Source organism: Gymnoscopelus microlampas, assembly GCF_963454915.1.
Source record: "Gymnoscopelus microlampas genome assembly, chromosome: 2".
Taxonomy (NCBI): Eukaryota; Metazoa; Chordata; class Actinopteri; order Myctophiformes; family Myctophidae; genus Gymnoscopelus; species Gymnoscopelus microlampas.
This window is the reverse complement of record NC_139939.1, coordinates 1,637,164-1,664,678: the sequence shown is the minus strand read 5'-3', so window position 1 is coordinate 1,664,678 and position 27,515 is coordinate 1,637,164. Positions and strand designations below refer to the sequence as shown.

Sequence of the window (27,515 nt, the reverse complement as noted above, 5' to 3'; positions counted from 1 at the left end):
AGAATAAATGCCACCCTTTTCACATTGGCCTATTATAGCGCCACCAGGAGGCCACAATAACGTACTGTACCTGACCTGGCGGAGACCTGTGCTCCGAGTTTCATGGATTTCATGGACTTGAATTCATGGATATCTTAAGCCAATAATTTGATGAGCAGCAGCGGTTCCGGTAGGACACACAAAGAGTCTCCTTTGTGTCTCCTACCGGTCCGCTGGTCATCCCTTAACACATTACCTGCCTTTTAAAATACACCCGTTTACCGCCAAAGACGGACATGCCTGTCTTTAAAAATATATATATATTTTTTGAAAAATTCCACACAGAACGAGAGATATTGCTATCCAAAGATGTACTGCTCCATTCACTCCCTGGTTAACTTATTACTTAAAAATCCCATATCTCGCCTCCTGTGTACTTATTTTTTTTACCATGACTTTTTTTGGTGATTTTTTATCTCCACGATTCTACGAGACTCCTGTGTGTGTAATGAGGGGATCACCGTGAGGATGGTGATCACAGAAAATATTTTGTGACTACTTAAGAAATGGTTAAAAAAGGTTAAAACATCTTTAAAAATGCTGGCACTGGGTGGGAATTAAATCACACTTTGAAGATTTTTCATAAAAGTAGCAGTTGTACAAGTTCTGCTATTTTTTTAGTAGCCAAAGCTAAAATGACACAGATCAGAGATTCTTTCCTGGTTTTAATGGGCTAGAAACAAATACGTTTTCTTTTTTACATTTTTATTTAATTAGTTATTTCCTGTTTCCTGTGAATGCATCACCCGTTTATACATCTGTACATTCTGAAAACCTTACATTTTAAGTCATTTGTGTCTCGCTATGACTTTTCCCCAATAAAGCCCCGTTCAGATATACAAGATTTGCCAGCATGTTGGTGTTGGCATTCATGCCTGCTTGGGACCTACAACAGGGGTCTTCAACGTTTTCAGGCCAAGGACCCCCTAGCTGAGAGAGAGATGAAGCAGGGACCCCCCTCTATATTGCATAAAATTGTGTTTCAGATTCAGCTTTTTTGTTTACTTGGTCTGCTCTTTTTTCCCCTCTACACCAAACACCTCTTTGCCAAAAAATAGCAGATCAACAAGATCACAACGCCTCGCAGTGCGAGGCGTTGTAGATGGGCTATTTTTGGCTAAAGTTGTCCTCAGAATAGGGATGCTAGGGTTCAAGTGGTTAAGGTAAAAAAAAAAAAATCATATCACACAACAATTTGGCGGACCCCCTGTAGTAACTCTGAGGACCCCCTTTTGAAGACCCCTGACCTACAAGATTGCAGGAAAAGTCTTTGCAGGAAAGAGCAAGTGTGAACAGCATCATGTTGCTGCTTGCATATTCTGAGTGAGACTTGTGTTCAATATTATCGTCTCCACCAGGAACATCAAAAAAAAAAACAACAACACAGGAGCCGAGATACAGGATTTTTTTAGTAATAAGTTAAACAGGAAGTGAATGGAGCAATACATCTTTGGATCGCGATATCTCTGGTTCTGTGTGAAATCTGGTCTTTCTCGTCGACGGCAGGCTGCCATAGCAGAATATGACGAGAAATCTCGTCCATGGCAGTCAATGAGTTAACCCATTAAGACCTGGAACGTATCCGTGTCACGTTTTGATTTGAGCAAAGAAATCATTATTTTACACTTTGGCCATTCAAAAATAGCAGATATATCTAAAAATAGATCTGCTATTTTTGAAAAATCTTGAAAATGTGTGCAAATTAATACATTTATATTATTTTAAAGCGAACATTTTTAACTCAAATCTTTGCTTCTGGGGGTCTCTGGAACAAAATATTTTGAGATGGGGGTCCGCGGCCAAATGCATATCATTTTGGGGATCCTTGACATGATAAAGTTTGAGCACCACTGATATAGAAACATAGGTTTTTCAGAAAACTGTTGGGATTTATAGGCGACATTTGTAGAATCGGCTTCAGGCCTCAATGAGTTTAAGAAAGAGTAACTTCACCTTAGTCTCGCTGGGACACTGAGACCAACTGTTTCCTGGTTCTACTGTAGGTTCTGACTGTCTAAACCACTCAAAATGATATTGCTCTTGTAGTGGCTGCAAATATTGGTGCACTTTCTGTTAAATAAAAGCCTTTGGATGCTGCTAATATTTTCCTCCATTTGGCTGCAACACAATACACAGTTGTTGTTTTTTTCACTTCATCATTGAAGTTTGAGCAAAAAAGGTTTTGCGATTAATCATGCGATTAACGACACAAATCATGCGATTAATCGCGATTAAAAACTGTCATCGCTCGACAACACAAATGTTTGCCATATTGCCCACCCCTATGAAGGGTTATATCAGCATGCCCATATATGGGCAATTGGGCATATACTGATGACATCAGGGATCTCCATATATGGGCATAAAAGGGACAAGGACTGACAGATACAGAGATCTCCATATATGGGGATATCAGTCAGATCGGCAGTGAGGTGTGAGCGGCCCAGACTCTAGTATTGATAATTCTCATCACCAAATGCCTAGTCTACGTGCTTACTGCCTCATCTCACGGGAGTAGCAAGTACTGTACTCCGCTATTCCACCAAGAATGAGAACGGTACATACCGCAAACTGTACAGGAAAATAGGGCATGTGAGAACGCCTCTCCTGCTGCCTATGCCGGCAACTTATTGTTAATTAGTTTACCGAAATAAATGAAGAAACAAACAAACAAACAAACAAGCAAGCAAACTTACAAGTTAGCGATCCTGTCCAGGGACTGTTTCACATCCTCCTACACAAGAACATACCACAAGTTACTACTCACATCCTGAGTACATTCTGGGTACGTACACATGTACTAACTTAACACACTTTGTTTTCTCTAGTTAGAATAGTAGAATAGTTGATTTGGTGTTGCAGTGTCCGAATCATGACATGTGAACACAGAAAGACGGTAGGTGATTGTGGAGCTGTATTATTCAATATAGCTTATAATGACTATTACAAATGGACTGTTAACTTAATATTTTGAGCATTCCTGAAACGTTTAGCTCACCTGTGGGGCTTTAGGCTCAGGTGACTGACAGGGGGGTGGGACTTCATGAACCAATATGTTCTCTTTCTGAAGAGGAGAGGAGAGGAGAGAAGAGGAGAGGAGAGGAGATAGTGTTTAAGATTTTATTTGAATTTAAACATCATCATATGACAGCTGCTTGCCAAAAAACAAGTGATTTTCAAGCTAACAAAGAGTCACCATCATACTGTGCAGTATAATTGCAGTATGAGTGACGCTTTTACTCTCTCTGATCATAGTGCTGCACCTGTGTATTGTTGAGTTGGAGTTGTGTTTCCAGCAGTGTGACTCTACTCATCATGTTCTCCCACTCCTCTCTGCTTATGGTGATGGTCTGACTTTTATTCTGAAACACAATCGCGTTCAACACATCATCGTAGAAAGGAACAAAACTTTGTGTCACAGTCTGCATAGGGACATTTTTGGTGATCATGTTAGCGACAAAATATGATTTGACGGGCACTACACAAGGGACATAGCTTAGAAAACTTGAGGTTACGTTAAAGCAGCAGATTGACAGCAGATGGTGCTGGTGTTTAAACTCAAACATCTGACAGTTCAACTTGATCGGACTGGAAACAGCAGCTGGATCTACTGTGGTCTATCTCAGTGGTTCCAAAAACGGGGGTCCCAAATTATTTTGGGGGGGTCCTCAGATGATTAGCTTAACGTGCAACATTGTATTCTCACTCAACAGTAAACAAAACATACAGTATAAGTGTATACAGGGTATCTGCATATTTCTAAAGTGACAATTCAATTTTGAATACCAAATTGGCCAAATTGTCCTTTTTTCCCCCTAACATTTTCTAAAATAGTACATCTACAAGCTTTTAGATCTAAAAGCTTTTCACAGTGCACCACACCTTCGCACAGCAAAGTTAAAAAGCTGCATTTTCGCTTATGCATAAACACAAAAGAAAAGTGTATGTGTGTGTGCGTGTGTGTGTGTGTGTGTGTGTGTGTGTGTGTGTGTATACAATAAGCAATGTACCAATCAGAGTCTTTGCATGCCACGAAACATACAGCTACCTCGGCCATAAATGTAATATCACTGGGGAGTGGACAGTGCAAGTGGACGAGATTGTCACAGATTACACGGCCAGGCTAGACCTAAATAAACTCCTCTCCTCTCCCACTGGTTATGAAGCTGGAGGCGATTGGGCAGGTCGCTCTGTCCAAAGTACACCATCTCTTCTCCAACGTGCATAAACCGAAGAAGGTAGCCTACTGCATCAAAGTCAAAACTGTGCAGCGACTGAGAGAATGGTTTGGCCGGATTACACGCACACAATCCGTGATTTCATATTCCACAGTAAGCGAGAGGGAGGGCTGGGGATACCAGATATTGAATGGATATATATATCCACACACCTTTCCCATCCATTAAACATGCTTAAAGGAGACATCCGGTCATTTTAAGTGTTATGTTTGATGTGCGTCAAATCACTTACCGACGTAGAAATGAAAATCGCGTGACTCCACAAATCCCCCTATCGACCCCCACCGTTGGCATGATAGTAGGATGCTGGATAGCCCAAATTCGCCTATTTTAACAAATGCAAAGTCTGTTTTTTTGCTTCTAGTACTCATTGTTGAGTCCCATGATAATGTAACAGGCGCTAAAACTCCGAGAAGCTAACGGCTAATAACAGAACGAGCTAATGCTGGTTGCCTGTTTCTCTCCCGACCTGGCAACCTGGGGCTGCCATGCAGAGAGATAAGCAGCCCCAGCATTAGCTCGTTCTGTTATTAGCCGTTAGCTTCTCGGAGTTTTAGCGCCTGTTACATTATCATGGGACTCAACAATGAGTACTAGAAGCAAAAAAACAGACTTTGCATTTGTTAAAATAGGCGAATTTGGGCTATCCAGCATCCTACTATCATGCCAACGGTGGGGGTCGTTCGGGGGATTTGTGGAGTCACGCGATTTTCATTTCTACGTCGGTAAGTGATTTGACGCACATCAAACATAACACTTAAAATGACCGGATGTCTCCTTTAACAGTGACGATCGGGCAGTCAGAGAGCTCGCCAGAGCCTCGCTCCGTCTCCACCTGGAGCGACGCAGGGTCCCAAAAACGAGCAAACCCCCCCCCCCCCCCAGCTTCCTTGGGTTTAACCCATTAAGACCTGAAGAAGCATCTGTGTCACTGTTTCATTTTAGCTAAAAAGCATTATTTTACACTTTGGCTATTCAAGAATAGCAGATCTACAAGCTCGTAGTGCCGCGCTACGAGCTTGTAGATCTGCTATTTTTGAAAAATCTTTATTTTTTTGCAAATCTTGAGATTTGAGTTACAAAAGCAAACATTTGTATCTCAAATCTTTGCTTCTGGGGGATTCAACAGTTTTTTGAAAAAACTTATGTCGCCATAATATCGTTCTAACACTACGAACTTGTAGATCTGCTATTTTTTTTTAATCTTGAACATTTGTGCAAATCTTTGAATAGCCTACATGCATATTTTTTTTAAACAACATTTTTAACTAACATCTTTGCTTCTTGGAGGTCACCTGGAACAAAAATATTTTACAAATGTTCGCTTTAAAAAAATACATATTAACTCATAGAGTGCCATTGACGTGTTTCACGTGTTTTACCGCAATGGCGCTGGTCCAATGACCTTGTTGACATTTGTGAAACCACACAGTGCAACCCTCAGTGATTAGCACCCATCACGGGATCGATTATACTGGAGATAAATATAGGGTTGCCACGCATGCGTCGAAAATCTTTGGGTTTTGGGCGGATTTTGGAGTTTTTTGTGTTACTTTATTTCGGGGTTAGGGTTAGGTTAGGGTTATTTTGGGGAGCCAGCCCCCCAAACATCCTGAAATGCATAGAAATCTATGAAATCTAAATAAAAAAATCTATGAAATTTACATTAATTAGATTGAATTATTATATATGAATTATATTATTTATGTATTTATTAACTGTTAATCCATGAATGATTTATGAAGAATTACGTTTTCCTGATGAGCATAACAACATAAGAGTTATTCTTTAAATGGGCACACTATTTAATTATATTGATTAATATGTATTAAATACATGTTTATTTATTAGACTTTAACAACTCAACATTAATAAACAATCAACCATATTAATCTACTGAAATAGCCTCTATGCCCACATTAGCCAATATGTAGGCTGCCACTAGGGCAGGTAAATAGAAATAACAACTGATCTTGTTAAAGAACACAACCAGATAAATAAGATGTAATATCCCATACCGATCTCAGGAGATGTTTTAGTCATGAAGAACTGTGACACTTGTGTGCTTGGGTCCTTTGGGTTCTTATATTTTTGGAATGTTGTTCTCCTGAGGCATGCTGTCTGATGTCAGCCAGTCCACCATGCTCCACAGATTACATACGCTGACAATCATACTTTACACTTTACAGTTTGCTTTGTAAACATCTCCACTGACGCTGTCAGTCAAGCCAAGGGTTTGCCTCTTCCCACTCACGTCTGTACTTTTGGAAGCGTTTTCTCTTTTGAGGACGCGGATGAGTGTCGGCTGTAGACATTTTGAAACAGTGCGGTGCCGCTGCGCGAGCAGTGCTGACTGAGCAGAGGTAACTAGGCAACCAGCAGTGCACAGAGGATCGGCACACGCTAACTCTCATTGGTCGTGGCATGAGTAATGAGCCAATGAGTAATAAGCACACTACCAGACAATGGGATCGTAGCCAGCGTTGCCAAGTCTGTTGATTTCCCGCAACGTTTGGACAAAATTTAGCTTGTTTTTGTAGGTCGGCCGGCTCATTTCTATCACTTTACTTGGCAACACTGAATGACAGCCGCTCATCTGAGCTCTCACTCTCTCAGTCACACAGTGAAGAGACAGGACTGCACATAAATCGCCCTGTCATTCATATTTATTTCCTGACCTTAAAATACGGGACAAAGTGCGTCCCTTATCAGTTCAATACGGAACGCGTCTTTTGATTTCCAATTACGGGACGATTCCGTATTTTACGGGACGGGTGGCAACCCTAGATAAATATTCTGTGACTACTTGAAAAAGGTAGAAGAAAATTGAAAAATTGCTGGCACAGTTCGCAATATTTTTTTTTATTTCATTGGCAACTGAATGAGTTAAAGGTAGGGTGAGTGATATTTTTTGGTTAAAACAAAAAGTATTTTGTTAAAAGGTTAACACACTATATTCTGATAGTAATCATTGCTATAGAGTGTTTGTTCAGTAACAGGAGTCTCCCCGTCTCTCCAGCTCTTTAATAAACAGAAAATATTTTTTTTGGTAGGTGACAATATTTCAGCCAATCAGAAGAGAGTACCCATTTATCAGCTTCATTTTTATGTGTTCCAGTTCCCATTTTGCCTGCTCATTTCTTAGTGTCATCACTTCCAATTTCACTTGTTTAATCTAGATCCTGATTGAGTTCTCTGTCCTGGTTGGATGAAATTGGAAATTAAACTGAAACTGAAACGAAAATGCATTTTCTGTTTTATAAAGAGCTGGAGAGACAAGGAGACTCCTTTTACTGAACAAACACTCTATAGCAATGAGTACTATCAGAATATAGAGCCACTTAACACTTATTTTAACCAAAGAAAATCACTTACCCTACCTTTAATGTGGTTGAAGTCTATATTTACCTCAGGTTGTCTGCAGCTCTCCAGTCGGTGCAGGCGTTGCTCCAGGGCGCTCAGTCTGTCCGGCCCGCAGAGCAGGCTCCCTAACCGGGACTCCAGCGCCGACAGTCTCCCTTCCACAGCCGGAGTCTGGAGGACAACACACTGCAGCACATAAGAGACGTGTGTGTAGTGGTGGAAAAAGTACTCAAATGTTTTACTTAAGTAAAAATATCAATACTGTAAAAGTAAATTTACTTGAGTAAAAGTACAAAAGTATTGTTATAAAAATGTACTTAAAGTACCAAAAGTACTAACATGTTTGAAAATAGCCTAGGTATAAAATAGGGCTAAAGTGGTTAATGTATGTTTTATAATGAAATAATGTATATCTGCAAAGTAACTAGTAACTAAAGTTTTCAAATAATTGTAGTGCAGTAAAAGTACAATATTTGCCTCTGAGATGTAGTGGAGTAGAAGTAAAAGTATAAGTATAAGACAATTGGAAATACTCCAGTAAAGTAAAAGTAACTCAAAACTAGTAAAGTACTTGAGTAAGGATAATAAGGATAATTCCTTTTAACAGGTCGTTCATGAAAGTCCTTGCGGTCTTGTTTCCAATGAGAACCTGTGAGCAATTAGAGGTTAAGAGTCTTGCTCAGGGACAAATTTCATTTGCACAAAAAAAGCACAACAGTGGTATTGATTTGATTGATTTGAATGATTTGGGTTAAGCCGGTAGCTGACTTGGACAACGTGGCCACAGCACTGTCCCTTGTGTAAACCCCACACTCATTTTCGGGAAGGCCTATACATACAGGACAGGGGTTCCCAAACAGTGACATTAAAGGGCAAAGGCCACTGTTTGGCCAAAAAATACTACTTTTTGCCAGACCCAGTGGGTCTGCCTACATGAGGCTTTGCCCCCTTTCGTCCATACGTGGGCAAAAAAGCCCGTCTGTCCCCCTTTCGTCCATACATGGGCATAAAAGGGACAGACAGCCTACATGAGGCTTTGTCTGTCCCTTTCTTCTCCATACATGGGCATAAAAGGGACACAGGCTGACACGTCATGCGAAGTCCGGCGTGGCGTAGTGCTCTGATCTTATAAAGTACTAGGAATTTATTCTGGGTCTGGCAGAACCAGGTCTCCTGGTCTTGTTTCTCTTTGCAACTACTAGATGTGTTTTTTTTCCCATGTCTTTTTTATTGTCTCCGCTAGGAGACTATGTTTTCACTTTCCGCCCCCCCCCCCCCCCTCGGCCAAGCTAACATTGGTCAAGCCTCACGTGACACGTGACAATACGTTGAAAGAGTGTGCTCTGATTGGCTAGTGAGACGCATGACGTATAGCGGCCTATAAATAGATGTGTCACTTTGAAAGAGTCTTGGTCTCTTTCAAAGTGAGGTAAGACAGGAATAATCACGAAATGGCTGAGAAATGGCGGAGTAACACTTAAGACAGGATTAATCAAGTAACACTTAAGACAGGATTAATCAGGAACAGTACTGGCGGAGACCTGTGCTCCGAGGAGCACATTTTCTAGTTGAGTTTTTTTTTTCTATTTTAAAATGACAACACATACAGTACAGTAACACGCAAGAACAACTGTACAAAAAAAAAAAACACAAAACAAAGTACAACAAAACATAACAAACCCTAACATCTGCCCACCCACCTGCACACAAGCTCTGAGGGGAGAACAACAGACTTGTAAGCAAAAATGTAAATGTATACAACAGTAAGGTACAAAATGTATCAATCAATTGTAGTTAGAGAATTCATATATCAAAGAAAAGGGTCCCAAGTTAAAAAAAAAACATATTCAAGGAACCTTTAGTTGTGAATTACATTTGTTCTAATCTAGGTGAATGAAGGATGAGAGGTCTTTTAACACATTGACTGCCTGAGATTGAAACATCGTTTTTTTATCCCCATGCCAGAGTTTATTACCTTAAATAGACGATCTTTGAATAGCCGTGGAAGCCACGTTGTGTACACGGAAGAGTAAACAAAGAGTGTCTGGGGGATGGGGGAGGGTCCCGTCTATACACTGGAACAATAACATTTCTATCGCGATCGGCCATTTTGGATCAATCGCCCATTGAAAATGGCTGGTTTTCATAAAAAAAAGAAAATAATCTGAGCTAGAAGTGTTTTTCTACAAATCCTAACGTTGGAGCGGACGGAAGTGAAGTTTTTTGGGATGACGTCACATCCGTATATATTCCTTCTCTGAGAGTCGAGGGATCTTTTTTTTATATCTGCGTTCTTGGGAAGCAAGTGATGCATTTGAATTAAGAATGAATATTTGCACGTTCTTGGCAGTTAATGTGTTAACCAGGATGATGTGGCAGGGGGACTAGGCCTTTTCCAGTGAAGAGAAATGTGGTGTCTGGCTACTCTGCACACAACGGGAGACAGAGCAACTAAAGCACGGTTTTCCAAACAGTGGGTTGGGACCCATTTATTTATTGTTTCCTACATTTAGTTTTTATTGCCTTTTCAACAAATTACCCCTCCCATTTTTTTTGTTTTCAAAAAAACATTTATCCATTAATTAGAGGAAAAAACATGTTTAAGAAGTAGTGAAGTATTTTCACATATATTAGGTCCTTACCGTTAATGGTGTCATGGCTGCCAGCTCCCACTTGATGTTGCGTGGGAGTTCTGACTGCTCCAGATCGTACTGAATAACTGCTAGCTTGCATAATGTCTTCAGACTCTGACTTAAGTCTAAGATCTGCAAGATTGGTTGTGCGCGGCTGTATTCTCCTAAGAGGATGACGCGATCTCCCACCATGCAACACCACCTACCAGACCTCCAAACCTGTCCTTTCCCCATGGGCTCAACCTTCTTCCAGGAGAAGGTCTCTGGATTGAATCTCAACAGATCATTGAAGTACTGGTCACTACTGTGACCACCAAATATGTACAGCTCTCCATTGTAAACAAAGGCTGAATGACTCCTGCGTCCTACTGAAAGAAGCTGTGCAGAAGGTGTGTTCAGCCAGCAGTTGGTCTCTGTGTCAAACACTCTGACCAACTGGTCCCGACAGCCCCCAAATACAAACATCTTTGTTCCGATGATGGTGGCAGAGTGAAATGATGAAACAGGTGGTGGAGTGTCTCTGGTGTTAAGTAAAGACCAGACCATTGTGGTGGTGTCAAACTTGTAGATATCATTAGTGCGTCCAGTCAGGGTGTTTCCTCCATAGACATACATGACCTTCCCCAAGACACAGGCAGAGTGGCCGGCCCTCGTCACTGGAACAAACCCAGAAATCATGATCTTTAACCATCCGTGTGTGTCGACATCAAACGCATAAAGACCGTTGTCCCAGTAGTCCCCTGTGATGGACCACGAGGTGCCGTTGGCAGGCTGTGTTCTACGACAACTCACTATACCCCCCCAAAGGAAGATGATAGATTTGATCAACACAGCTGTGTGCCCAAAGCGCATGGAGGGAACCTCATTGGGTCGTTCTCCTCTTCCAGTTGTCACAGGGGGCAAAATCATCCAGCGTTCACCCCACCTCGATCAGTGATCGGACTCTCGGTTTGATCGATTCTCTGATTTTCCTATCAGACCCTCAGCCTGATCTGGCAGGTTGCCATAGCAACCAGATACAGGAAGTCTGACCTCTTTATCACATAACCGAGGTTGGGAGGATGTGAGGTTAGGGCCGCAAAGCAAAGCAAAGCGGGGAGCCGAGGGGAGACGGACTTCGCATGACGTGTGTGCAGAGCTATAATTAGCCGTCATGGTTCATAAATATCTCTTACAGAGCCATGCCACGCAAAAGAGAATTATCTCTGGGCCGTCGGACCCGAAACGCCAAGCGCATGTGTGTCCTTCGTGCAGTAGAACATCTAAACGCAACACGCTGTAAAAGCAAGAGCGTAAAACGTAAAAGGACCACAACAAGGGACAGAAACTTCAGAAGAGCATGGACACCTCCACACCAACCCACAGAAATAGTTGACTTTCACACACCAACTATGGATAGCGTCTGCAATTCATGCCATGCTGTCATGTTCCCCTGGGAAACATCAAAAGGTCCTGTTGGTAAGAAGTCCTTCCGTGACTGTTGCCAATATGGAAAGATCCAACTCCAAACATTCATGGACCCCACTCCTAGACTACAATCTCTGTTTGACAGGGACTCTCTCCAATCCAGGCAATTCATGGACAACATCAGGCAGTATAATGGTTTAGTATCAATGGCTTCCAGGAACGTCACTGGTAAGATAGTGGAGTTCAAAGGACAAGGACCAAAGACATTCAAGATGAGTGGCCAGATGTACCACATTACTCCATCTGCAATCTTTCCTGACAGTACAAAGATGCCCAAATTCTCACAAATCTTTGATCAAGATAATGAAATTAAGAACCGCCTTCATCAAGCAAAAGGAGATGAACTTATTATGAAAGACACATTGACCTTGATTCAAGATGAGTTAAAGACAGTCAATCGTTTAGTAAAGTCCTTTCAAACCGGTGCCGACATCTTCAAAGAAAACCCAATTCGGGAACTCAAAATAGTGTTCAAAGCGAAAAGCTCACAGGGGGCAAAGAAATGTCACCTTAACCCTGATGTCCCTGATGTGGTTATTGTGGCACCAGGAGATCAGATAGAACATAGGGACATTGTACTGTACAGAACAACAAGTGATGCACCTAAACACAGAGAGAGTACACAGATTCATGAACTCCACCCTATGCATGACCCAGCTGCCTATCCCTTGATATTACCACATGGAGATGCTGGCTTCAGCCTTGATAATCCCGTCATGAAGGTTAATGCAAACCCAATCCACTGACAAAATTACTCTTCAAGTCACAAGGACTTGGAAGAGAGGTGACTCCTAAAAAAGACGACAAGGACATTGACTATTTAGAAGGGATGACAGTAGAAATGGTTTGGGACGATGAAGAATTTGAACGATGGTGCAAATCAATATTTCAGAATGGAAACAAAACTGTTTCCCACAAGATGGACAAGAGAAAAAACGATGCTGATGTCAATATTGTAGAAACATTAAAGGACATTAAAGGTTCGAGGACTATGATGAATTAGAACCTGTAATTGTGTCTTGACTTTGAGTCAGGTAAAAAGAGAAGAATTGGAACAATACAAGGTGGACAATGATAAAAATTATGTTAATCTTCCAACCACACCATTGAAGGATGAGGAGGAAATTGACTATTTAGAAGGGATGACAGTCGAAATGTTTTGAGACGATGACGAGTGGTGGTACGATGGTAATTTAACACATCACATTTCGTAATGATGTGTCTTTTATTTTTTTATGTTTTTTGTTTTTTTGTTTCGTAATGATGTGTTTTTTATTTGTTAAACTAGATGTGAGGTCCGCAAAGCGGCCCTGACATCTAGTTATCCATAATTCATAGTAAGTCTTAAAACTGTGAAAATCTGCTATTTTCACTATTTTAAAATGTTGTTTAAAATAATAGTAAAAAATGAATGATTTTGGACATAGTGTTTCCGCCCGACAGCAACGATATGTTTTAGACCACTGACCCTCCTTTGATACCATATCTTTTTTTAAATCTCAGGGACCCCTTATCTATGCTGCACTCTGAGAGTGTACAATGGGAACCAAATGAAGGGGTCCATGTGGTTCCATTTGTACACTCTCAGAGTTACAGACCCGTAAGCCTCAATTTGGACCCCCGGGTGATCCCCGATGCTGAGAATGTGTGATTTAACACATTCACTAGCAGGTACTATGCGTCCGCTTCATCTGCTGGCGTTTTTTACCTCGTTTTGACGATCTTTGGAGAGCCGCAGAAGCCACGACGTGCACGCGGATGTAAGCAAAAAGTGTCCGGGGGGTTGGGGGAGGGTCTCGTCTATCCACTGGAACAAAACAAATTCTACCGCGATCGGCCATTTTGTTGCTATTGCCCGTAGAAAATGGCTAGTTTTCACCCCAAAAAAATAAATAATCCGAGCTAGAAGTTGTTTTTTTTTACAAATCCTAATATAGGAATGGACGTTTTTTGGGATGACGTCACATCCGTCGAGCAGAGTCGAGGGATCATTCCTCAGTTGCGTTAGAGCGCCCTCTTGTGGAATTTCAAAAAATATATATATTTTTTTTAAAGACGTAGATCTACGCCAATGGCGGTCAACGGTTGGATCTGAAAGCACGTATATCTACGTCCTTGGCAGGGAACGTGTTATCACATTCCCTGCCAGGTATTAATTTATTATTTAGCTTCTGCCAGGGTTTTTTTACCTTATATTAACGATCTTTGGACAGCCACGGGAGGCGCGATGTGCACGTGGATGTAAACAAAGCATGTCTGGGGGGTGGGGGATGATCTCCTCTATCCACCAGAGAAAGTTTTTTTTAACCGCGATCGGCCATTTTGTCCCAGTCGGCTGTTGAATAACAGGTAAATAAAATGGTCGGGCAGGAGATGTTTGCTCTTGAACTGCCCGACGGGCAAGTGCGCATTTTGAGTGGGGATGCAACGAGATATCTGTCTTTAGACACTTGATTGTGGCCAGAGCACTTTAAATCTATTCATCAGCTATTTGAAAATAGCCGATGTACAAGCTTGGCGATGCGACGCGTTGTGAGCTTGTAGATCGGCTAGCCGAATTTTTTTTACAACTTTACAGAAAAGTTAGACGCTTATAATAAGCCGACATGGCAACACTGGGAGCGGATGATATCTATGGAGAAGAACGACTTCTTTAGTCATGAGACATGAGTTTTCTCAAGCCCTCCAAAACAGGCCAGCAGCCTGGGAAAAAAAGTGAAAATATGAAGGACACAGATGGAACTGACGGTAGAAAGAGCCTTGACCGCTGCTGACCGGTGAGTTCAGTTCAGTCCATCGGTAAACATGGCATGATGTTTTATTCATAAACTAGAACCAGGAGACCTGGTACTGCCAGACCCCTAGTGGTTGAAATCTGAATGGCCGGACTTCGCATGACGTGTGTATCTGTCTGTGTATCTGTCTTCCCATTTATGCCATATATGGAGAAAAGAGGGACAAAAGAGGAAAAGAGGGACAAAAGAGGGATCCGTCTGTCTGTGTATCTGTCTTCCCATTTATGCCATATATGGAGAAAAGAGGGACAAAAGAGGGATGAAAGAGGGACAGACAAAGCCTCATGTAGGCCGACCCTCTGGGTCTGGCAAAAATAATAGCTCAGATATGTAGCAAGCTTAATCTGAATCACACGTTTACAGGTGTAAAACAGTGGGTGAGAATAGTTTTTTGTGCACGCTCCATCGTTTTGATTGTGCCTGCTTTATCGCCTCTGCTGCAAATAGTCACTGTGCCCTGATAGCTTAAGTAAAAAATCACACCCAGTGTGAAGTGAGCGGTGATATTTATGAGTTATTAATTTCATCATGCATCTTGGTAGCCAATCACAGCACGTCCTGCGAAGTGACGTGCTTACATTTTTTGGGGCGGTGTAGCCGCCCCCTATAAGTGAGTTTTGGACACCGACCAAAAGATTTGTATACCCCCTAACCCTTCCATTGTTAATGCAAATCGATACTTTTGCAAAGTCAGCCAATCACATTACAGCTAGTGTCATCACCACTAAATGTAATGTGATTGGCTGACTTTGCAAATTCAGGACTGTGATTGGCTAGCGAAACACATGACACATGTGCAGCCCTATGAATAGCAGTATGGACTTTTTCCAGTATGGACTTGGAAAAAGTAATTTATCCTTTTTTTAAAGTGAGTCATGTTGTGATGACCACACACCGCCCACTTCACACTGGGTGTGATTTTTACATTATTATTAATTTCATCATGCGTCTCGCTAGCCAATCACAGCGCGTCTGCGAAGTTTGAAGTTAATTTCATCATGTGTCTCGCTAGCCAATCACAGCACGTCCTGCAAAGCTTAGCCTATGGGCGTGTTATCCACAGCATGGCGTCACAGCGAAAGACACATTTTCACGACAGAAAGAAAATCTTTTGCCACGGATGGGTCCTAAACCCTCTTATAGGAGCGGTTGCACAGCTCAAAAATATAAATCTGTAAATTAAAACTGAACTTTAATTCATTTAGATTCCTTGGAGGAATGTATGAGCTGGAACAGGAGAAGATGATAAAGACCATCCTCAAGGCAAACTATCTGTCAAGTATGATAGCGGAGCAGATAAGTGCTACGATCTTTCAATTTATGATAAAAGCGTGAAAATTGGCGTGAGCAGTCTCCATGGGTCACTTGACAAGAATATTGTCTGAGCCATTTGTAATTTCAAGATGGCGGCCATTTTTCAAGATGGCCGACACCTTAGTGGGCAGTTAAGTGATATGATGGTTTATTTGGTGATACAAGCATGAAAATTGGCATGAGCAGTCTCTGTGGGTCACTTGACAATAGGCCACCCACAGCTATTTGAAATTTCAAGATGGCGGCCATTTTTCAAGATGGCCAACACTTTAGTGGAGCAATTAAGTTATATAATGGTTTATTTGGTGATACAAGCATTACATTTGGCATGAGCAGTCTCTAAGGGTTGCTTGACAAGAAAACACTCCCAGCCACTTGAAATTTCTATTTTCAAGATGGTCGCCCCCTGGATCCTCAAAAGATACATTTTCTCATAGAAATGTAGGTTTTTTTTTTCATTAAGGACGATTATTATTATTACTCTCCGCCAGGAGAGTATTGTTATCACTGCGTTTTCACTTTCTAAACATGACACACCGATTGGTCAAGCCTCACGTGACACGTGAAATACTGTGATCTGATTGGCTAGTGACGCCACCGGGCCTATATATACATGGCATCACTCTGACAGTGTCTCCGCCACTGTCAGAGTGAGGTAAGACCATAGAGGTATAATATAACTAGAGGGAGGATTGCCCCGCCCCCAGCTATCATTTCAATGAATGTGCTCACTGGCGTTTTGAAGCACCCGGAAGCCTGCCGGAAGTAGAATTATTGAGACGGTTTTGGGTTGGCGTAAAGTTATGAGCATGCGCACTAGTGTCATTTTTGCGTTCTACGGCAGCCCGTGTGTCAAGGATTGAACGCGAGATATTTATGAAATTCACTGGAGATGCCTATGTATATGTAAATGCATATGTATTTATGTATAATATGTTTACATATTTATATCTCTATATATAAATATATATCAGTATGTTTTGCTCGCGCATGTATTTCTCCCCGCCTGCAGTTCCAGCTTTGGCCACTGGGGTGGCAGCTTCAAGATTTCTCAGCGGCTCTGGGGGCTTGGGTAAGACGGGAACCATGAAATGGCTGCATGGCTGATACATAATTGGCAGATAGGACAGATAGGACATTTATATAGACAGGAGGGATATGACATAGGACACTTATACAGACAGGAGGGATAGGACACTCACACAGACAGAACGGAAGAGGACACTTACCCAGACAGGTTGGATAGGACACTTACATATACAAGAGGGATAGCGACCTATAAATACATGTGTCACTGTGATAAGCCAGATTCCAATACCGAAAATCCGGCCACTAGCTCACTCCCAGACCTTCGAACCGGAAGTAGTCAAGTAGTCGCGGTCCAATTGTTCCTATCTGTCTTATTGGACAGATAGGACAGATAGGACACTTATATAGACAGGAGGGATATGACACTTACATAGACAGGACGGATAGGACAGGAGGGATAGGACACTTACACAGAATGAACGGAAGAGGACACTTACCCAGACAGGATGGATAGGACACTTACATATACAAGAGGGATAGCCACCTTCGCGACCTTCGAACCAACACAAGTCTTCTGGCGGAGAGTTGTGCTCCGAGGAGCACTTTTTCTAGTTACTATTATTATTATGCTAAAACAGTTGTGTTGATTTGTTGATCATAGATAGATTAGATAAGAGTGAATATCTGCACTACCAGGGCACACTGGTGATATATCACTGCTGTTAAACCTCAGAGTGGGGTTCAATGTCAGCTAATTGAAAGTTAGTATCCCAAATGCTGTCTAATTTACCCCAAAACAGTTAGATAGCCGCACCTGAATTGACAGGTTGTGCCAGCGCGGGAGAGCCGAGCCAAGGTTAATGGGGTTTTAATTAACCGGATGGTGTACAGATCGCATGGGATTTAAATGGCATTGGATGAACGATCGGACTAAGTGTTGGGTTAAGGCACAAACTTAGTTGTATCCCATACATCAAAGTGCTTGGAAAAAGGTGGTAAAATGATAAACCCTCTGCCTCTGCCTATGCTGCAGACATGGCAGAAGCCATCATAACAGTTGTGAAAACTAACTGGGACAGATGTTTAATTTGTCAGCAGGTCACCAAGGAAAAACTCATTCAGCCAAGTTTATTCAACAGAGAGCACGATCGTACTGGTCATGACACCATTGCAAGAATTGTTCCATTATTTCATAAGATCAATGCTCTGCCTATCTTACTTAGTCCAACCCGACTAGATGAAGGTGATGGCATAGAAAGCACATTGACAAGAAACAGAGCAACATATCATTCAAGCTGTTCAACAACACAGAGCTGGAAAGGGCCCAAAAGAGAGCATCTACATCTGCTGAAGACACTGAAGATACCAAAGATATCCATGTCAAGAGACTAAGAAGATCTAATGTATGACCGGTCCAGTGATGTCACAACTGTGAACGAGGCCAGGCTTGATCTCTTTGCCAGAAAGCAAAGACGATATGACTTGATCCTGCCAACTCAAGCAGCACTCAAAGAGCATGCCAAACGTGCTTCTTATGAGGCTGGATACGTGTGGGGACAGGCATTGAAGCGACCTCCACAAATGCCGAGCCCATCTGACTGGGGATGGGTGGAACAGGACGAGAAGTGGAAAGTCTTCTGGACTCCACTTCCACCTATTGCGGAGAGTTGTTGGGAGTTGACCAAATGTGGGTGCACCAAGGCATGTACTGGAAGGTGTAAGTGCTTCAGATATGGACCCAGTTTCACATGCCTATGTAATTGCCCCTGCTGTTATTCCCCGTTGTCCTCTGTGTTTTCAAGTGTAGGCCTAAGGCTCGGCTTCCCCTCGCCACATCGGCGCATCATGTTTTACTTTGTATCTAGTCTATTACTGTGTAATTTTCAGTTGTTACTTTGTAACATTGCTTCCACTACCTTCCACTGCCATATCTAACAGTGCACATTTTCAGTTTAGTTCCTTAGTATAGTTTGTCATGGTTCCGTGGCTATTGCCATTCAGTGTTAGCCATTGCTCATAATTTTGGAGCACTGTCCGTTCAGCACCACAACTGTGCTTATCAGCACCACAACTGTGTTAATTTATTCATCTTATTTTTTGTTCCCCCACCCCTTACTTAGTATCTATTTGACACATGTAATGGCTGTTAGTTTAAAAAAAAAAAAGATATATATTATCCTCCCTTGTGACTGTTACCTTGTCGTGGTAAGGGAGCTTGTGTAAGCCTACCTCAGTGAACCCTGAGAGCTATGCCGGTGGGAGGCAACTCCTGACAGGTTTTACCAAACTGGACAGCTTGTGGGCGAGGAGTCAGACAAAACACAGTCAAACAACCTCTCTTGACAGAGCTTTTTGAGGAACCCAATACATTTCTATGAGAAAAGGTATCATTTAAGGATCCACATGGCGGACGGCAGACATCTTGAAATTTCAAGTGGCTGTGGGCGGTTTCTTGTCAAATGACCTTTTGAGACGGTTCATGGCAATTTTCATGCTTGTATCACCAACTAAATGATTTCTTAAGCTTACTGCTCCACTAAGGTGGTGGCCATCTTGAAAAATGGCCGCCATTTTGAAATTTCAAGTAGCTGTGGGTGACTTATTGTCAAATGACCCACAGAGACTGCTCATGCCAATTTTCATACTTGTATCACCAAATGAACCATTATATAACTTAAATGCTCCACTAAAGTGTCGGCCATCTTGAAAAATGGCCGCCATCTTGAAATTTCAAGTAGCTGTGGGTGGCTTATTGTCAAGTGACCCACAGAGACTGCTCATGCCAATTTTCATGCTTGTATCACCAAATAAACCATCATATCACTAACTGCCCACTAATGTATCGGCCATCTTGAAAAATGGCCGCCATCTTGAAATTACAAATGGCTCAGACAATATTCTTGTCAAGTGACCCATGGAGACTGCTCATGCCAATTTTCACGCTTTTATCATCAACTGAAAGATTCTGCCAGAAAAAAGCATTTAGCCGCTCCACTATGATTGATGGTGCCACAGATACAGCCAAGATATCGAAAATGAAGTGGTCTATGTCAGGTACTTGGCTGAAGGGGGCCCGAGAATGCTTTCTTGGGGATCCAAGGAGTGAAACATGCTCACGCAGAGGGTGTCTTGGAGGCTGTGGAAAACCTGTGAGTATTTGATTTCTGTGAGTATTTGATTTGCTTCTGTAAAGCAGCTTTATGTGAATGTTATTGTTTATGCTAAATTAAGTCAATTAACCCATTAACTCAGAAAAGAATAATGTTCAGAACCGAAGATATGATGATTTGAAGATTTGCTGCTCCATTCACTTCTTGTTTAACTTATTACTGAAAAAGGCTGTATCTCGCTTCCTAAGCACTTTTTTTTTTACAAAGTATTTTTGGTTCTGGCACTCAGAGCCAAACTGCCAGAAATAAGTCAGGCACTGAATGAGTTAAGACCTGAGGCGATTCTTAAAAATGTTTTCACAGGTTTTCAGTTTTTTTTTTAAATCAAAAAAAAAAAATTCAAGATTTTTTCAAAAATAGCAGATCTACAAGCTCATAGTGCGGCACTCGGTGCCGTGCTATGAGCTTGTATATCTGCTATTTTTGAATAGCCCAAGAAATATAAAGTGACACAGATGCGTTCCAGGTCTTAATGGGTTAAGACTTACTGTGGGTTCCTCTTCCTCGGCTGTCAGCTGTGTGAGTTCAGACGGGTGGGGTGCAGACGGATGGGACGTCACACTCCTGGTCGACGTCGAGGGCTCCCCCCCTGTGTGCCGTACCACCAACACCTGCCCTGATGAACGCACCTGGTAGCAGTGATGGAAGAAGTACTCACATTTTCTACTTAAGTATCAATACCCTATTGTAGAAACTTGTCTGTTACAAGTACAAGTTCGGTATTTAAAATTGATTTGATTAAAAGTACAAAACACATTTTAAAACACATTCTAAAAGAGTCTGGCAGCCAGTGTAGGGAAGCTAAAATGAGTGAAATGTGATTTAAAAGACGAACAGCAGCATTCTAATCAGAACCAATTTGGAGATGATGTATAGACTTATAACTAGAACAAGTGTTCCTCGGAGCACAGGTCTCCGCTAGGTAGGCTAGTGTGGGCCAGCAATGTTTGGTATGCGCCAATCAGGCTGAAATGTGGAAAATCAGACGGATCCGTCTTGATCACGTCTTGATCACTCACGATTTGCTGTTTGGACACCATTTGTACGAGTAATAATAAAAATGTTTTGCAAAAATGGGCCTCCTGGTGGCGCTATATTAGGGCAATGTTAAAAGGTGGCATTTGTTCCTCAACGTAGTGCGAATGTGCGTATAAAGTTTCACCACAATTAGACGCTGCGTTCATGAGTTGCGGCATTTTGTTCAAAACTGCAAACTTTAGATGTCAATCTTAGCCAATCAGAATGGAATATGAAAAAACAAACAGATCCGTCTCGATCACATGACTATAGAGATCATGTGTACCGATTTGCATGAAATTTGGATACAATCTGAAGGAGTAATTTCCAAAAATGTGTTTTACATAAGACGGCCTCCTGGTGGCGCTATAAAAGGCAGATGTGAAAAATGCAGGGCAAAGGTTTTTACTTGGCCTCTAAGGAGTGCACATACAAAGTTTTACACAGATTGGTGCAGTTTTAGCTAAAAACACCAATCGGCCTGTTATAACGCCACCATGAGGCTGATTCGAAAAATAACAAGTAACATTTCTTCCTCAGCCTATTATACAAGTTGGAATGTGCGTGCAACATTTCACGGAAATTGCACACTGCGATGCAATGAGTCATTTTGTTCAAAACGGAGCACTCCTGCAAACTTTGGAAGCCATTCTTAGCCAATTAGGATGGAATATGGCAAATCTGAAAGACCTGTTTGGTTTAATGACTATAGAGATACTGTGTACCGATTTGCATGATGTTTGGATAAAATCTGTAGGAGTACTGTTAAAAAAAAATGTTGCAAAAAGTGGCTTCCTGGTGGTGCTATAACAGGCCCATGTGAAAAATGTGGGGCAGAGATTCTGAATTGGCATCCAGGGAGTGTGTGTGCACAGTTTCGCTGCAATCAAGCCAACAGTGCCGGAGATTAGCTGTCCACAGACGGAGGGGGCGACAGACACACACACGGACGGACGGACACACGGACATGGTGCAAAGCATAGTCTCCGTCAATGCCTTTCGGCCTGGCGGAGACAACAAGCTCTGACGTGACGCATTGTGAGCTTGTAGACTGGCTATTTTTGCTTTCGTGTGACATACTTGTACAATGAAGAAGGGCATTCATTTACGAAAAACAAAGCGTACAAAGTCGAAATATGGATACAAGGTTTCGATATGCATGTTTACTTACTAGATTGTCTGGTTCTGCCTGATGTAAAAACACCTTGTTGTCTGGCTGTGAGACGGGACGGATGCTTCTGGTCTGAAAATACATACGCACACGCGCACACACACACACACACACACACACACACACAGCTTTACTTCAAAGTGGTGGAGGACGACTGAGAAAGGTTCGTCACCCTTTCATTTCATTAACACCTGTAATTTCCATTTAGACAATATTAAAGGGATATTTCACTTTCAAACATGTTTGGGGTCATTTTAACGTCTACTCAGGCTTTTGTGTTTCACACCAGTCAGTTTTTAGTTTCTTGATTCAGTATTTAGAAATGTGATGTTTATTTTATCAGATACGCCCTCTTCCTATACAAACCCATTTTAACCATGACATATTCATCGAAAAACACCCGTCCTTGGTTCTGGCGACTCACACTGCCCTCCGAATACGTGAGGGCCCATGTTTTTTTCCCTGTTACTTTCTTTTATTCTAGTTATTTTTTTGCGTTAATTTTCAAACGACACATTAAGTCAATAAGAAAACCTTGCTGCTCACATACTAAAGAGTAGGGGTGGGACGATATTGGTATCTCACAATACGATATCTGTGGTGATATTAGGCCCTCGATAACAAAAATATCACGATATTCGATATATTACGATATCACAATATATTGCATGAAATTTCACCAATATCACGATAGTCCTTGTATTCAATTCATAAACACATAAAATAGCAGCCGTCTGTATGGCGGTATAGGCCAATCAGAGGCAGGTGGGGGCAGGACAACTAGATTCTGACTAACCTCGCATCACCAGTCTTTCCACCTCGGAGGAAAGCCTGGTCTGCGTTACAAAAGACCCATATGATCCGGTCTAGGCCACGCCTACTGAAAAAAAAATGAAAAAAGAATCCTCTTTCCGGATTCTGCCCATCCGGTTTTGCGGTGACGCTTTGTTTTGGTTCCCCAATCCCTACTTAAATGGAATAGAATTTCCCCGTGGGATAATACCGATAATACCGCTAAATAGTCTCCGGATAGTGCACGCACATTTACATTTAAAAAATAAGCTAAACTATGCCGCATCAAGGATTTTATTAGGACGGACCTATTTTGGGGTGAGACGTCTTTCCGGTTCTGCCCATCCGGCCACTTTTTCTTTTTTTTACTTCCGCTCCCGACCGGATCATATACCCGAAATGGAATGCTGCCCAGGCTAGATTCTGACAAGTCCTGGAAAAGACGTGCTGTGATTGGCCAGTAGTCAACGCGCTGTGATTGGCCAGTGCGGAAATATGGCGGCCACCATACGAAACAGGTCGCTCCGACGAACTGCAGGGGCCAATGAGGTATCTAGGTTTCTATATCTGTGGGTATGAGGGCAGGCTAAATAAATCTACCATTCCTCTTTTGGAGGACCAGGAAAATTGTCCTAAAAATGGCTGTTCCAAAAATTCTACTATATACTTGTGGGGACATGTGGACCAGGTAATACAAGTACACACACACACACACACACACACACACACTTTTTTGGCTCAACAAAGGGAAGTAACTCGTTCTCATGCTATTCCTCAAAAATGTGGAACGCCCTACCAAAAGGAGTAAAGGAGTGTAAAACCCTACTCTCCTTCAAAACTGCCCTAAAGATACACCTTCAGGAGGCTGCAATTGGAAAATGGCCCCTGTCTAAGTCCTAACCTTACCTACCCCCCCCCCCCTCTCCTTCTTCTTTTGTACATATTTCTCACTCTTTATACCAGTAACCTGTAAACTGATTGTATGACATTCTATAGTAGTTGTGTATAACTGTCTGTCTCTTATATGTCACCATGATTTGTGTGCATGGGGAACTCATTTGAAACAAGCTCAGTGCTTTTATGAGTCTTCCAGTTTAGTAGACCTCGTATTGTGAATTTGTACTTCCATGTACTGTTGTTCTCATGTCTTACTAAATAAAGTACATCAATCAATCAATCAATCAATCACACACCTTCTTGCTGTGGTTGTATCTCTGCAGGACCAGGTTGATGATGTCGCAGACGACACAGATCTTCCTCTGAGAGAACCCCCACTGGAGGAACTGCTGCTTGGACAGGACCGGTTTGTACTGGAATATATCCCTGAGCACCTTACACACACACACACACACACACACACACACACACACACACACACACACACACACACACACACACACACACACACACACACACACACACACACACACACACACACACACACACACACACACACACACACACACACACACACACACACTCTTTCTAAAATGTTTGAAAACCTGGAACTGTGTCATTTTTAGATTTGAGCTAAAAAGCATTATTTTACACTTTGGGCTATTCAAAAATAGCAGATCTACAAGCTCATAGCGCGGCACCGAGTGCCGCGCTATGAGCTTGTAGATCTGCTATTTTTGAAAAATCATGAAAATGTGTGCAAATCTTTGAATATATATATTTCGAAAGCCAACATTTTTAACTCAAATATTTGCTTCTGGGGGGTCCCTGGAACAAAATATTTTGATGGGGTCGGCGGCCAAATGCATATCATTTGCAGGGTCCTTGACATGACAAAGATTGAGCACCACTGATATAGAAACACGCGTTTTTCAGAAAACTGTTGAGCTTTAGGAGACATGTAGAATCGGCTTCAGGTCTTAAAGGGTTCAAGTGGATAACTGCATGATTGCTAGTCTCGCATTAGCCCCGTTTGGAACCTCTCCCTCCGCTGTAAAGCTCCGAGATGAGGTCCCACATTCTCGGGTGCCTGTAGGGGGGGGGCACCGGTGAATATTTTCCACAATGCATGATTCTTACCCTTTTCCGCACATCGTATCCAAAAAGTAAAGGTCGGCCCCCCTGCTCTCAGATGTTTACATTTTTTAGCGGCCAAGAAAATCTAAGTGACGCGTTGAATCAAGCGTTTAAATCGCTTAATATAGTCAGCCTGTGGCCAGTCAGCCATACATGCGCAGCACTGCTCCCGTAAGATTGCATTGGGAAAACATGCCAGAGGCTGACTAAAAAAGCAATTTAAGCGCTTGTCTCTTGAGCGCTAAAATGTAAAACGTCTGAGAGCAGGGGGGCCGAACTTTACTTTTTGGATACGATGTGCCGGAAAAGGGTAAGAATGTGGAACCTCCAAAATATGTTGTTCCAGGGACCCCCAGAAGCACAGATCGTAGTTCAAAATGTTCGCTTTAAAACATACATTATATTATTCAAAGATTTGCACACATTTTCCACAATCTTTCAAAAAAATTGCAGATCTACAAGCTCATAGCGCAGCACCGCGCTATGAGCTTGTAGATCTGCTGTTTTTGAATAGCCAAAGAAATCTTAAAATCACACGGATGCTTTCCCAGTCTTAATTGATTAACGTTCCTAATAAAAATGTCCTTTTATCAATTCCGTCCCTCAAATATCACTTAACTTATAACATAACTTTGTTTTTTTTAATTACTCATCTTACCTTATAAACAGTGTCAGTGAATCTCAGGTCCGTTTTGCCAGTTAGCTCCAGTCCCGCCCCCACCAGCTCCTCAGCCAATGAGGGAGAGAAAGACGTCAGGGTGAAGTTCACTATTGGTAGACAGGCGGACGGGTCTCCTTTTGATAGGCTGTCGAAGGACTCAAATGTTAAGCACAGTACTTAAAGGGATATTTCACTTTCAAAAATATTTTGCGTCTACTCAGGCTTTTGTGAGCACACCAGACAGTTTTTAAGTTGCTTGATTCAGTATTTAGATATTTAATATACATTTTATCAGACGCGCCCCCTTCCAATAGAAACCCATTATAACTTCAAACTCCATTTATAACATGTTAAATTCATCAAGAACACCCGTCCTTGGTTCTGGTGACTCATCCTGCCCTCCTAATATGTGAGTGGGCTGTGTTTTTTCGATAACTTTTTTTCATTTATTTGATTTGATTTTTTTTCTTTTTTTTCAAAAAACAATATTACAAATAAATGAAAAAAGTACTTTTGTATAGGAAGGGGGTGTGTCTGATAAAATGAATATCAAATATCTAAATACTGAATCAAGCAGCTTAAAAACTATAGGAATCTATTTTGCATTTGTGTATTTGGATCCAATGTTCAATGCCAAAAACAATACCAATGGTCAACTTAAATGTGTAATTGTGACAGTCCTGGTAAATATAAGAGAACAACATAGCTGTGTAATGAGAAGCAGTGGCGCCACCTTGTGGTCAACATGCAGAGTTACTGTACAACAGCATAACTGCTGCGGCCAGTATGTTGTTATTGTTGGTGATACATGTATGTTTATTATTTCATTTAGACATCAAGTATTTCATAGAAACGTACCCGTCATAGTCCACGTCTCTCGGGTATTTCATGGACCTCAGGAGCGTGTCCAGTTGACGGAGACTGCCTCTCACATCTCCAGTGGACATGATGGACAACTCTGGAAACTATTCACAAAATACATTCAGTCATATTCATCAGAAATCCCTTCTTTACATAAAAGCAAACTTGTATTTATTTACTCCGTTGAATCATTACCTGGCTACAAACGAGAGAAAAGACGCAGTTCCAAAGAAACCTGTTCCTAGTCGGAAAGCTCCGACAGGAGTCAGATTTAGCCTGCCCCAGCTACACCGATAATGGTGACCTATCGAATCTGTGTCATTTGATTTTCACTAACACTGACGTGTGGTCGTGTGGAGTCACACAATTCGTTGGGTCACACGTTCCGGTGTTGCTGGTGTTTGGTTTGACGTGTTTTGGTTTTGCCGGGTGGAAATCAGCAGGAAGCGGTATTGCTTTACGTCGCTACGTCAAACGGTGTTGACCAATCACTTAAATCAGCGCCTTTGCGTCATTAACGTAGCTTGAACGTGCTTGAAATGTATTTTGAATTACAACAACAACAACAACAACAACAACAACAACAACAACAACAACAATAATAAGTGTAGTAATAATAATAATGATATAATAAATGTTATTATTATTATTATTATTTGGCATTATTATTTTAATTAATAACAACAATAACACATTGCTCTTGACAAATTAGCAAAAAAAAGTATATACTGTATATCAATATTTTGTTATAGGTACAACATAGTTGTCAATAAGAAACATAGCTTTGTATTTTAGGGTTATGATACTGCATTGTGTATTGTCTTATCATGCATTCTCATATGGGGGAAAGTGGGGATGATATAGGATGACTATTATTTGCCTATGCAACCAAATGGACCCCTAAGGGTCTATTTGGTTGCATTGATTGATT

At 41.7% G+C, this 27,515-nt stretch overlaps 1 protein-coding gene across 2 annotated transcripts in view; it reads right to left on the bottom strand.

Moving 5' to 3' along the window:
• The window catches only part of cep44 (centrosomal protein 44), a 29,201-nt gene extending 2,337 nt beyond the window's left edge, over positions 1-26,864 (bottom strand). The window contains exons 1-10 of one of the 2 annotated variants that reach the window (XM_084046054.1): positions 26,780-26,864; positions 26,582-26,688; positions 25,721-25,868; positions 24,222-24,359; positions 22,237-22,308; positions 20,537-20,677; positions 7,686-7,826; positions 3,303-3,401; positions 3,038-3,103; positions 2,736-2,773 (exon numbers count right to left, since the gene is read on the bottom strand). In XM_084046054.1, coding sequence (XP_083902180.1) covers positions 2,736-2,773; positions 3,038-3,103; positions 3,303-3,401; positions 7,686-7,826; positions 20,537-20,677; positions 22,237-22,308; positions 24,222-24,359; positions 25,721-25,868; positions 26,582-26,670 — 932 coding nt within the window. In that variant the 5' untranslated portion in view covers positions 26,671-26,688; positions 26,780-26,864. The remainder of the gene's footprint in view (positions 1-2,735; positions 2,774-3,037; positions 3,104-3,302; positions 3,402-7,685; positions 7,827-20,536; positions 20,678-22,236; positions 22,309-24,221; positions 24,360-25,720; positions 25,869-26,581; positions 26,689-26,779) is intronic. The other variant, XM_084046055.1, reaches the window with a different exon arrangement.
• Positions 26,865-27,515: the final 651 nt, after the last annotated feature.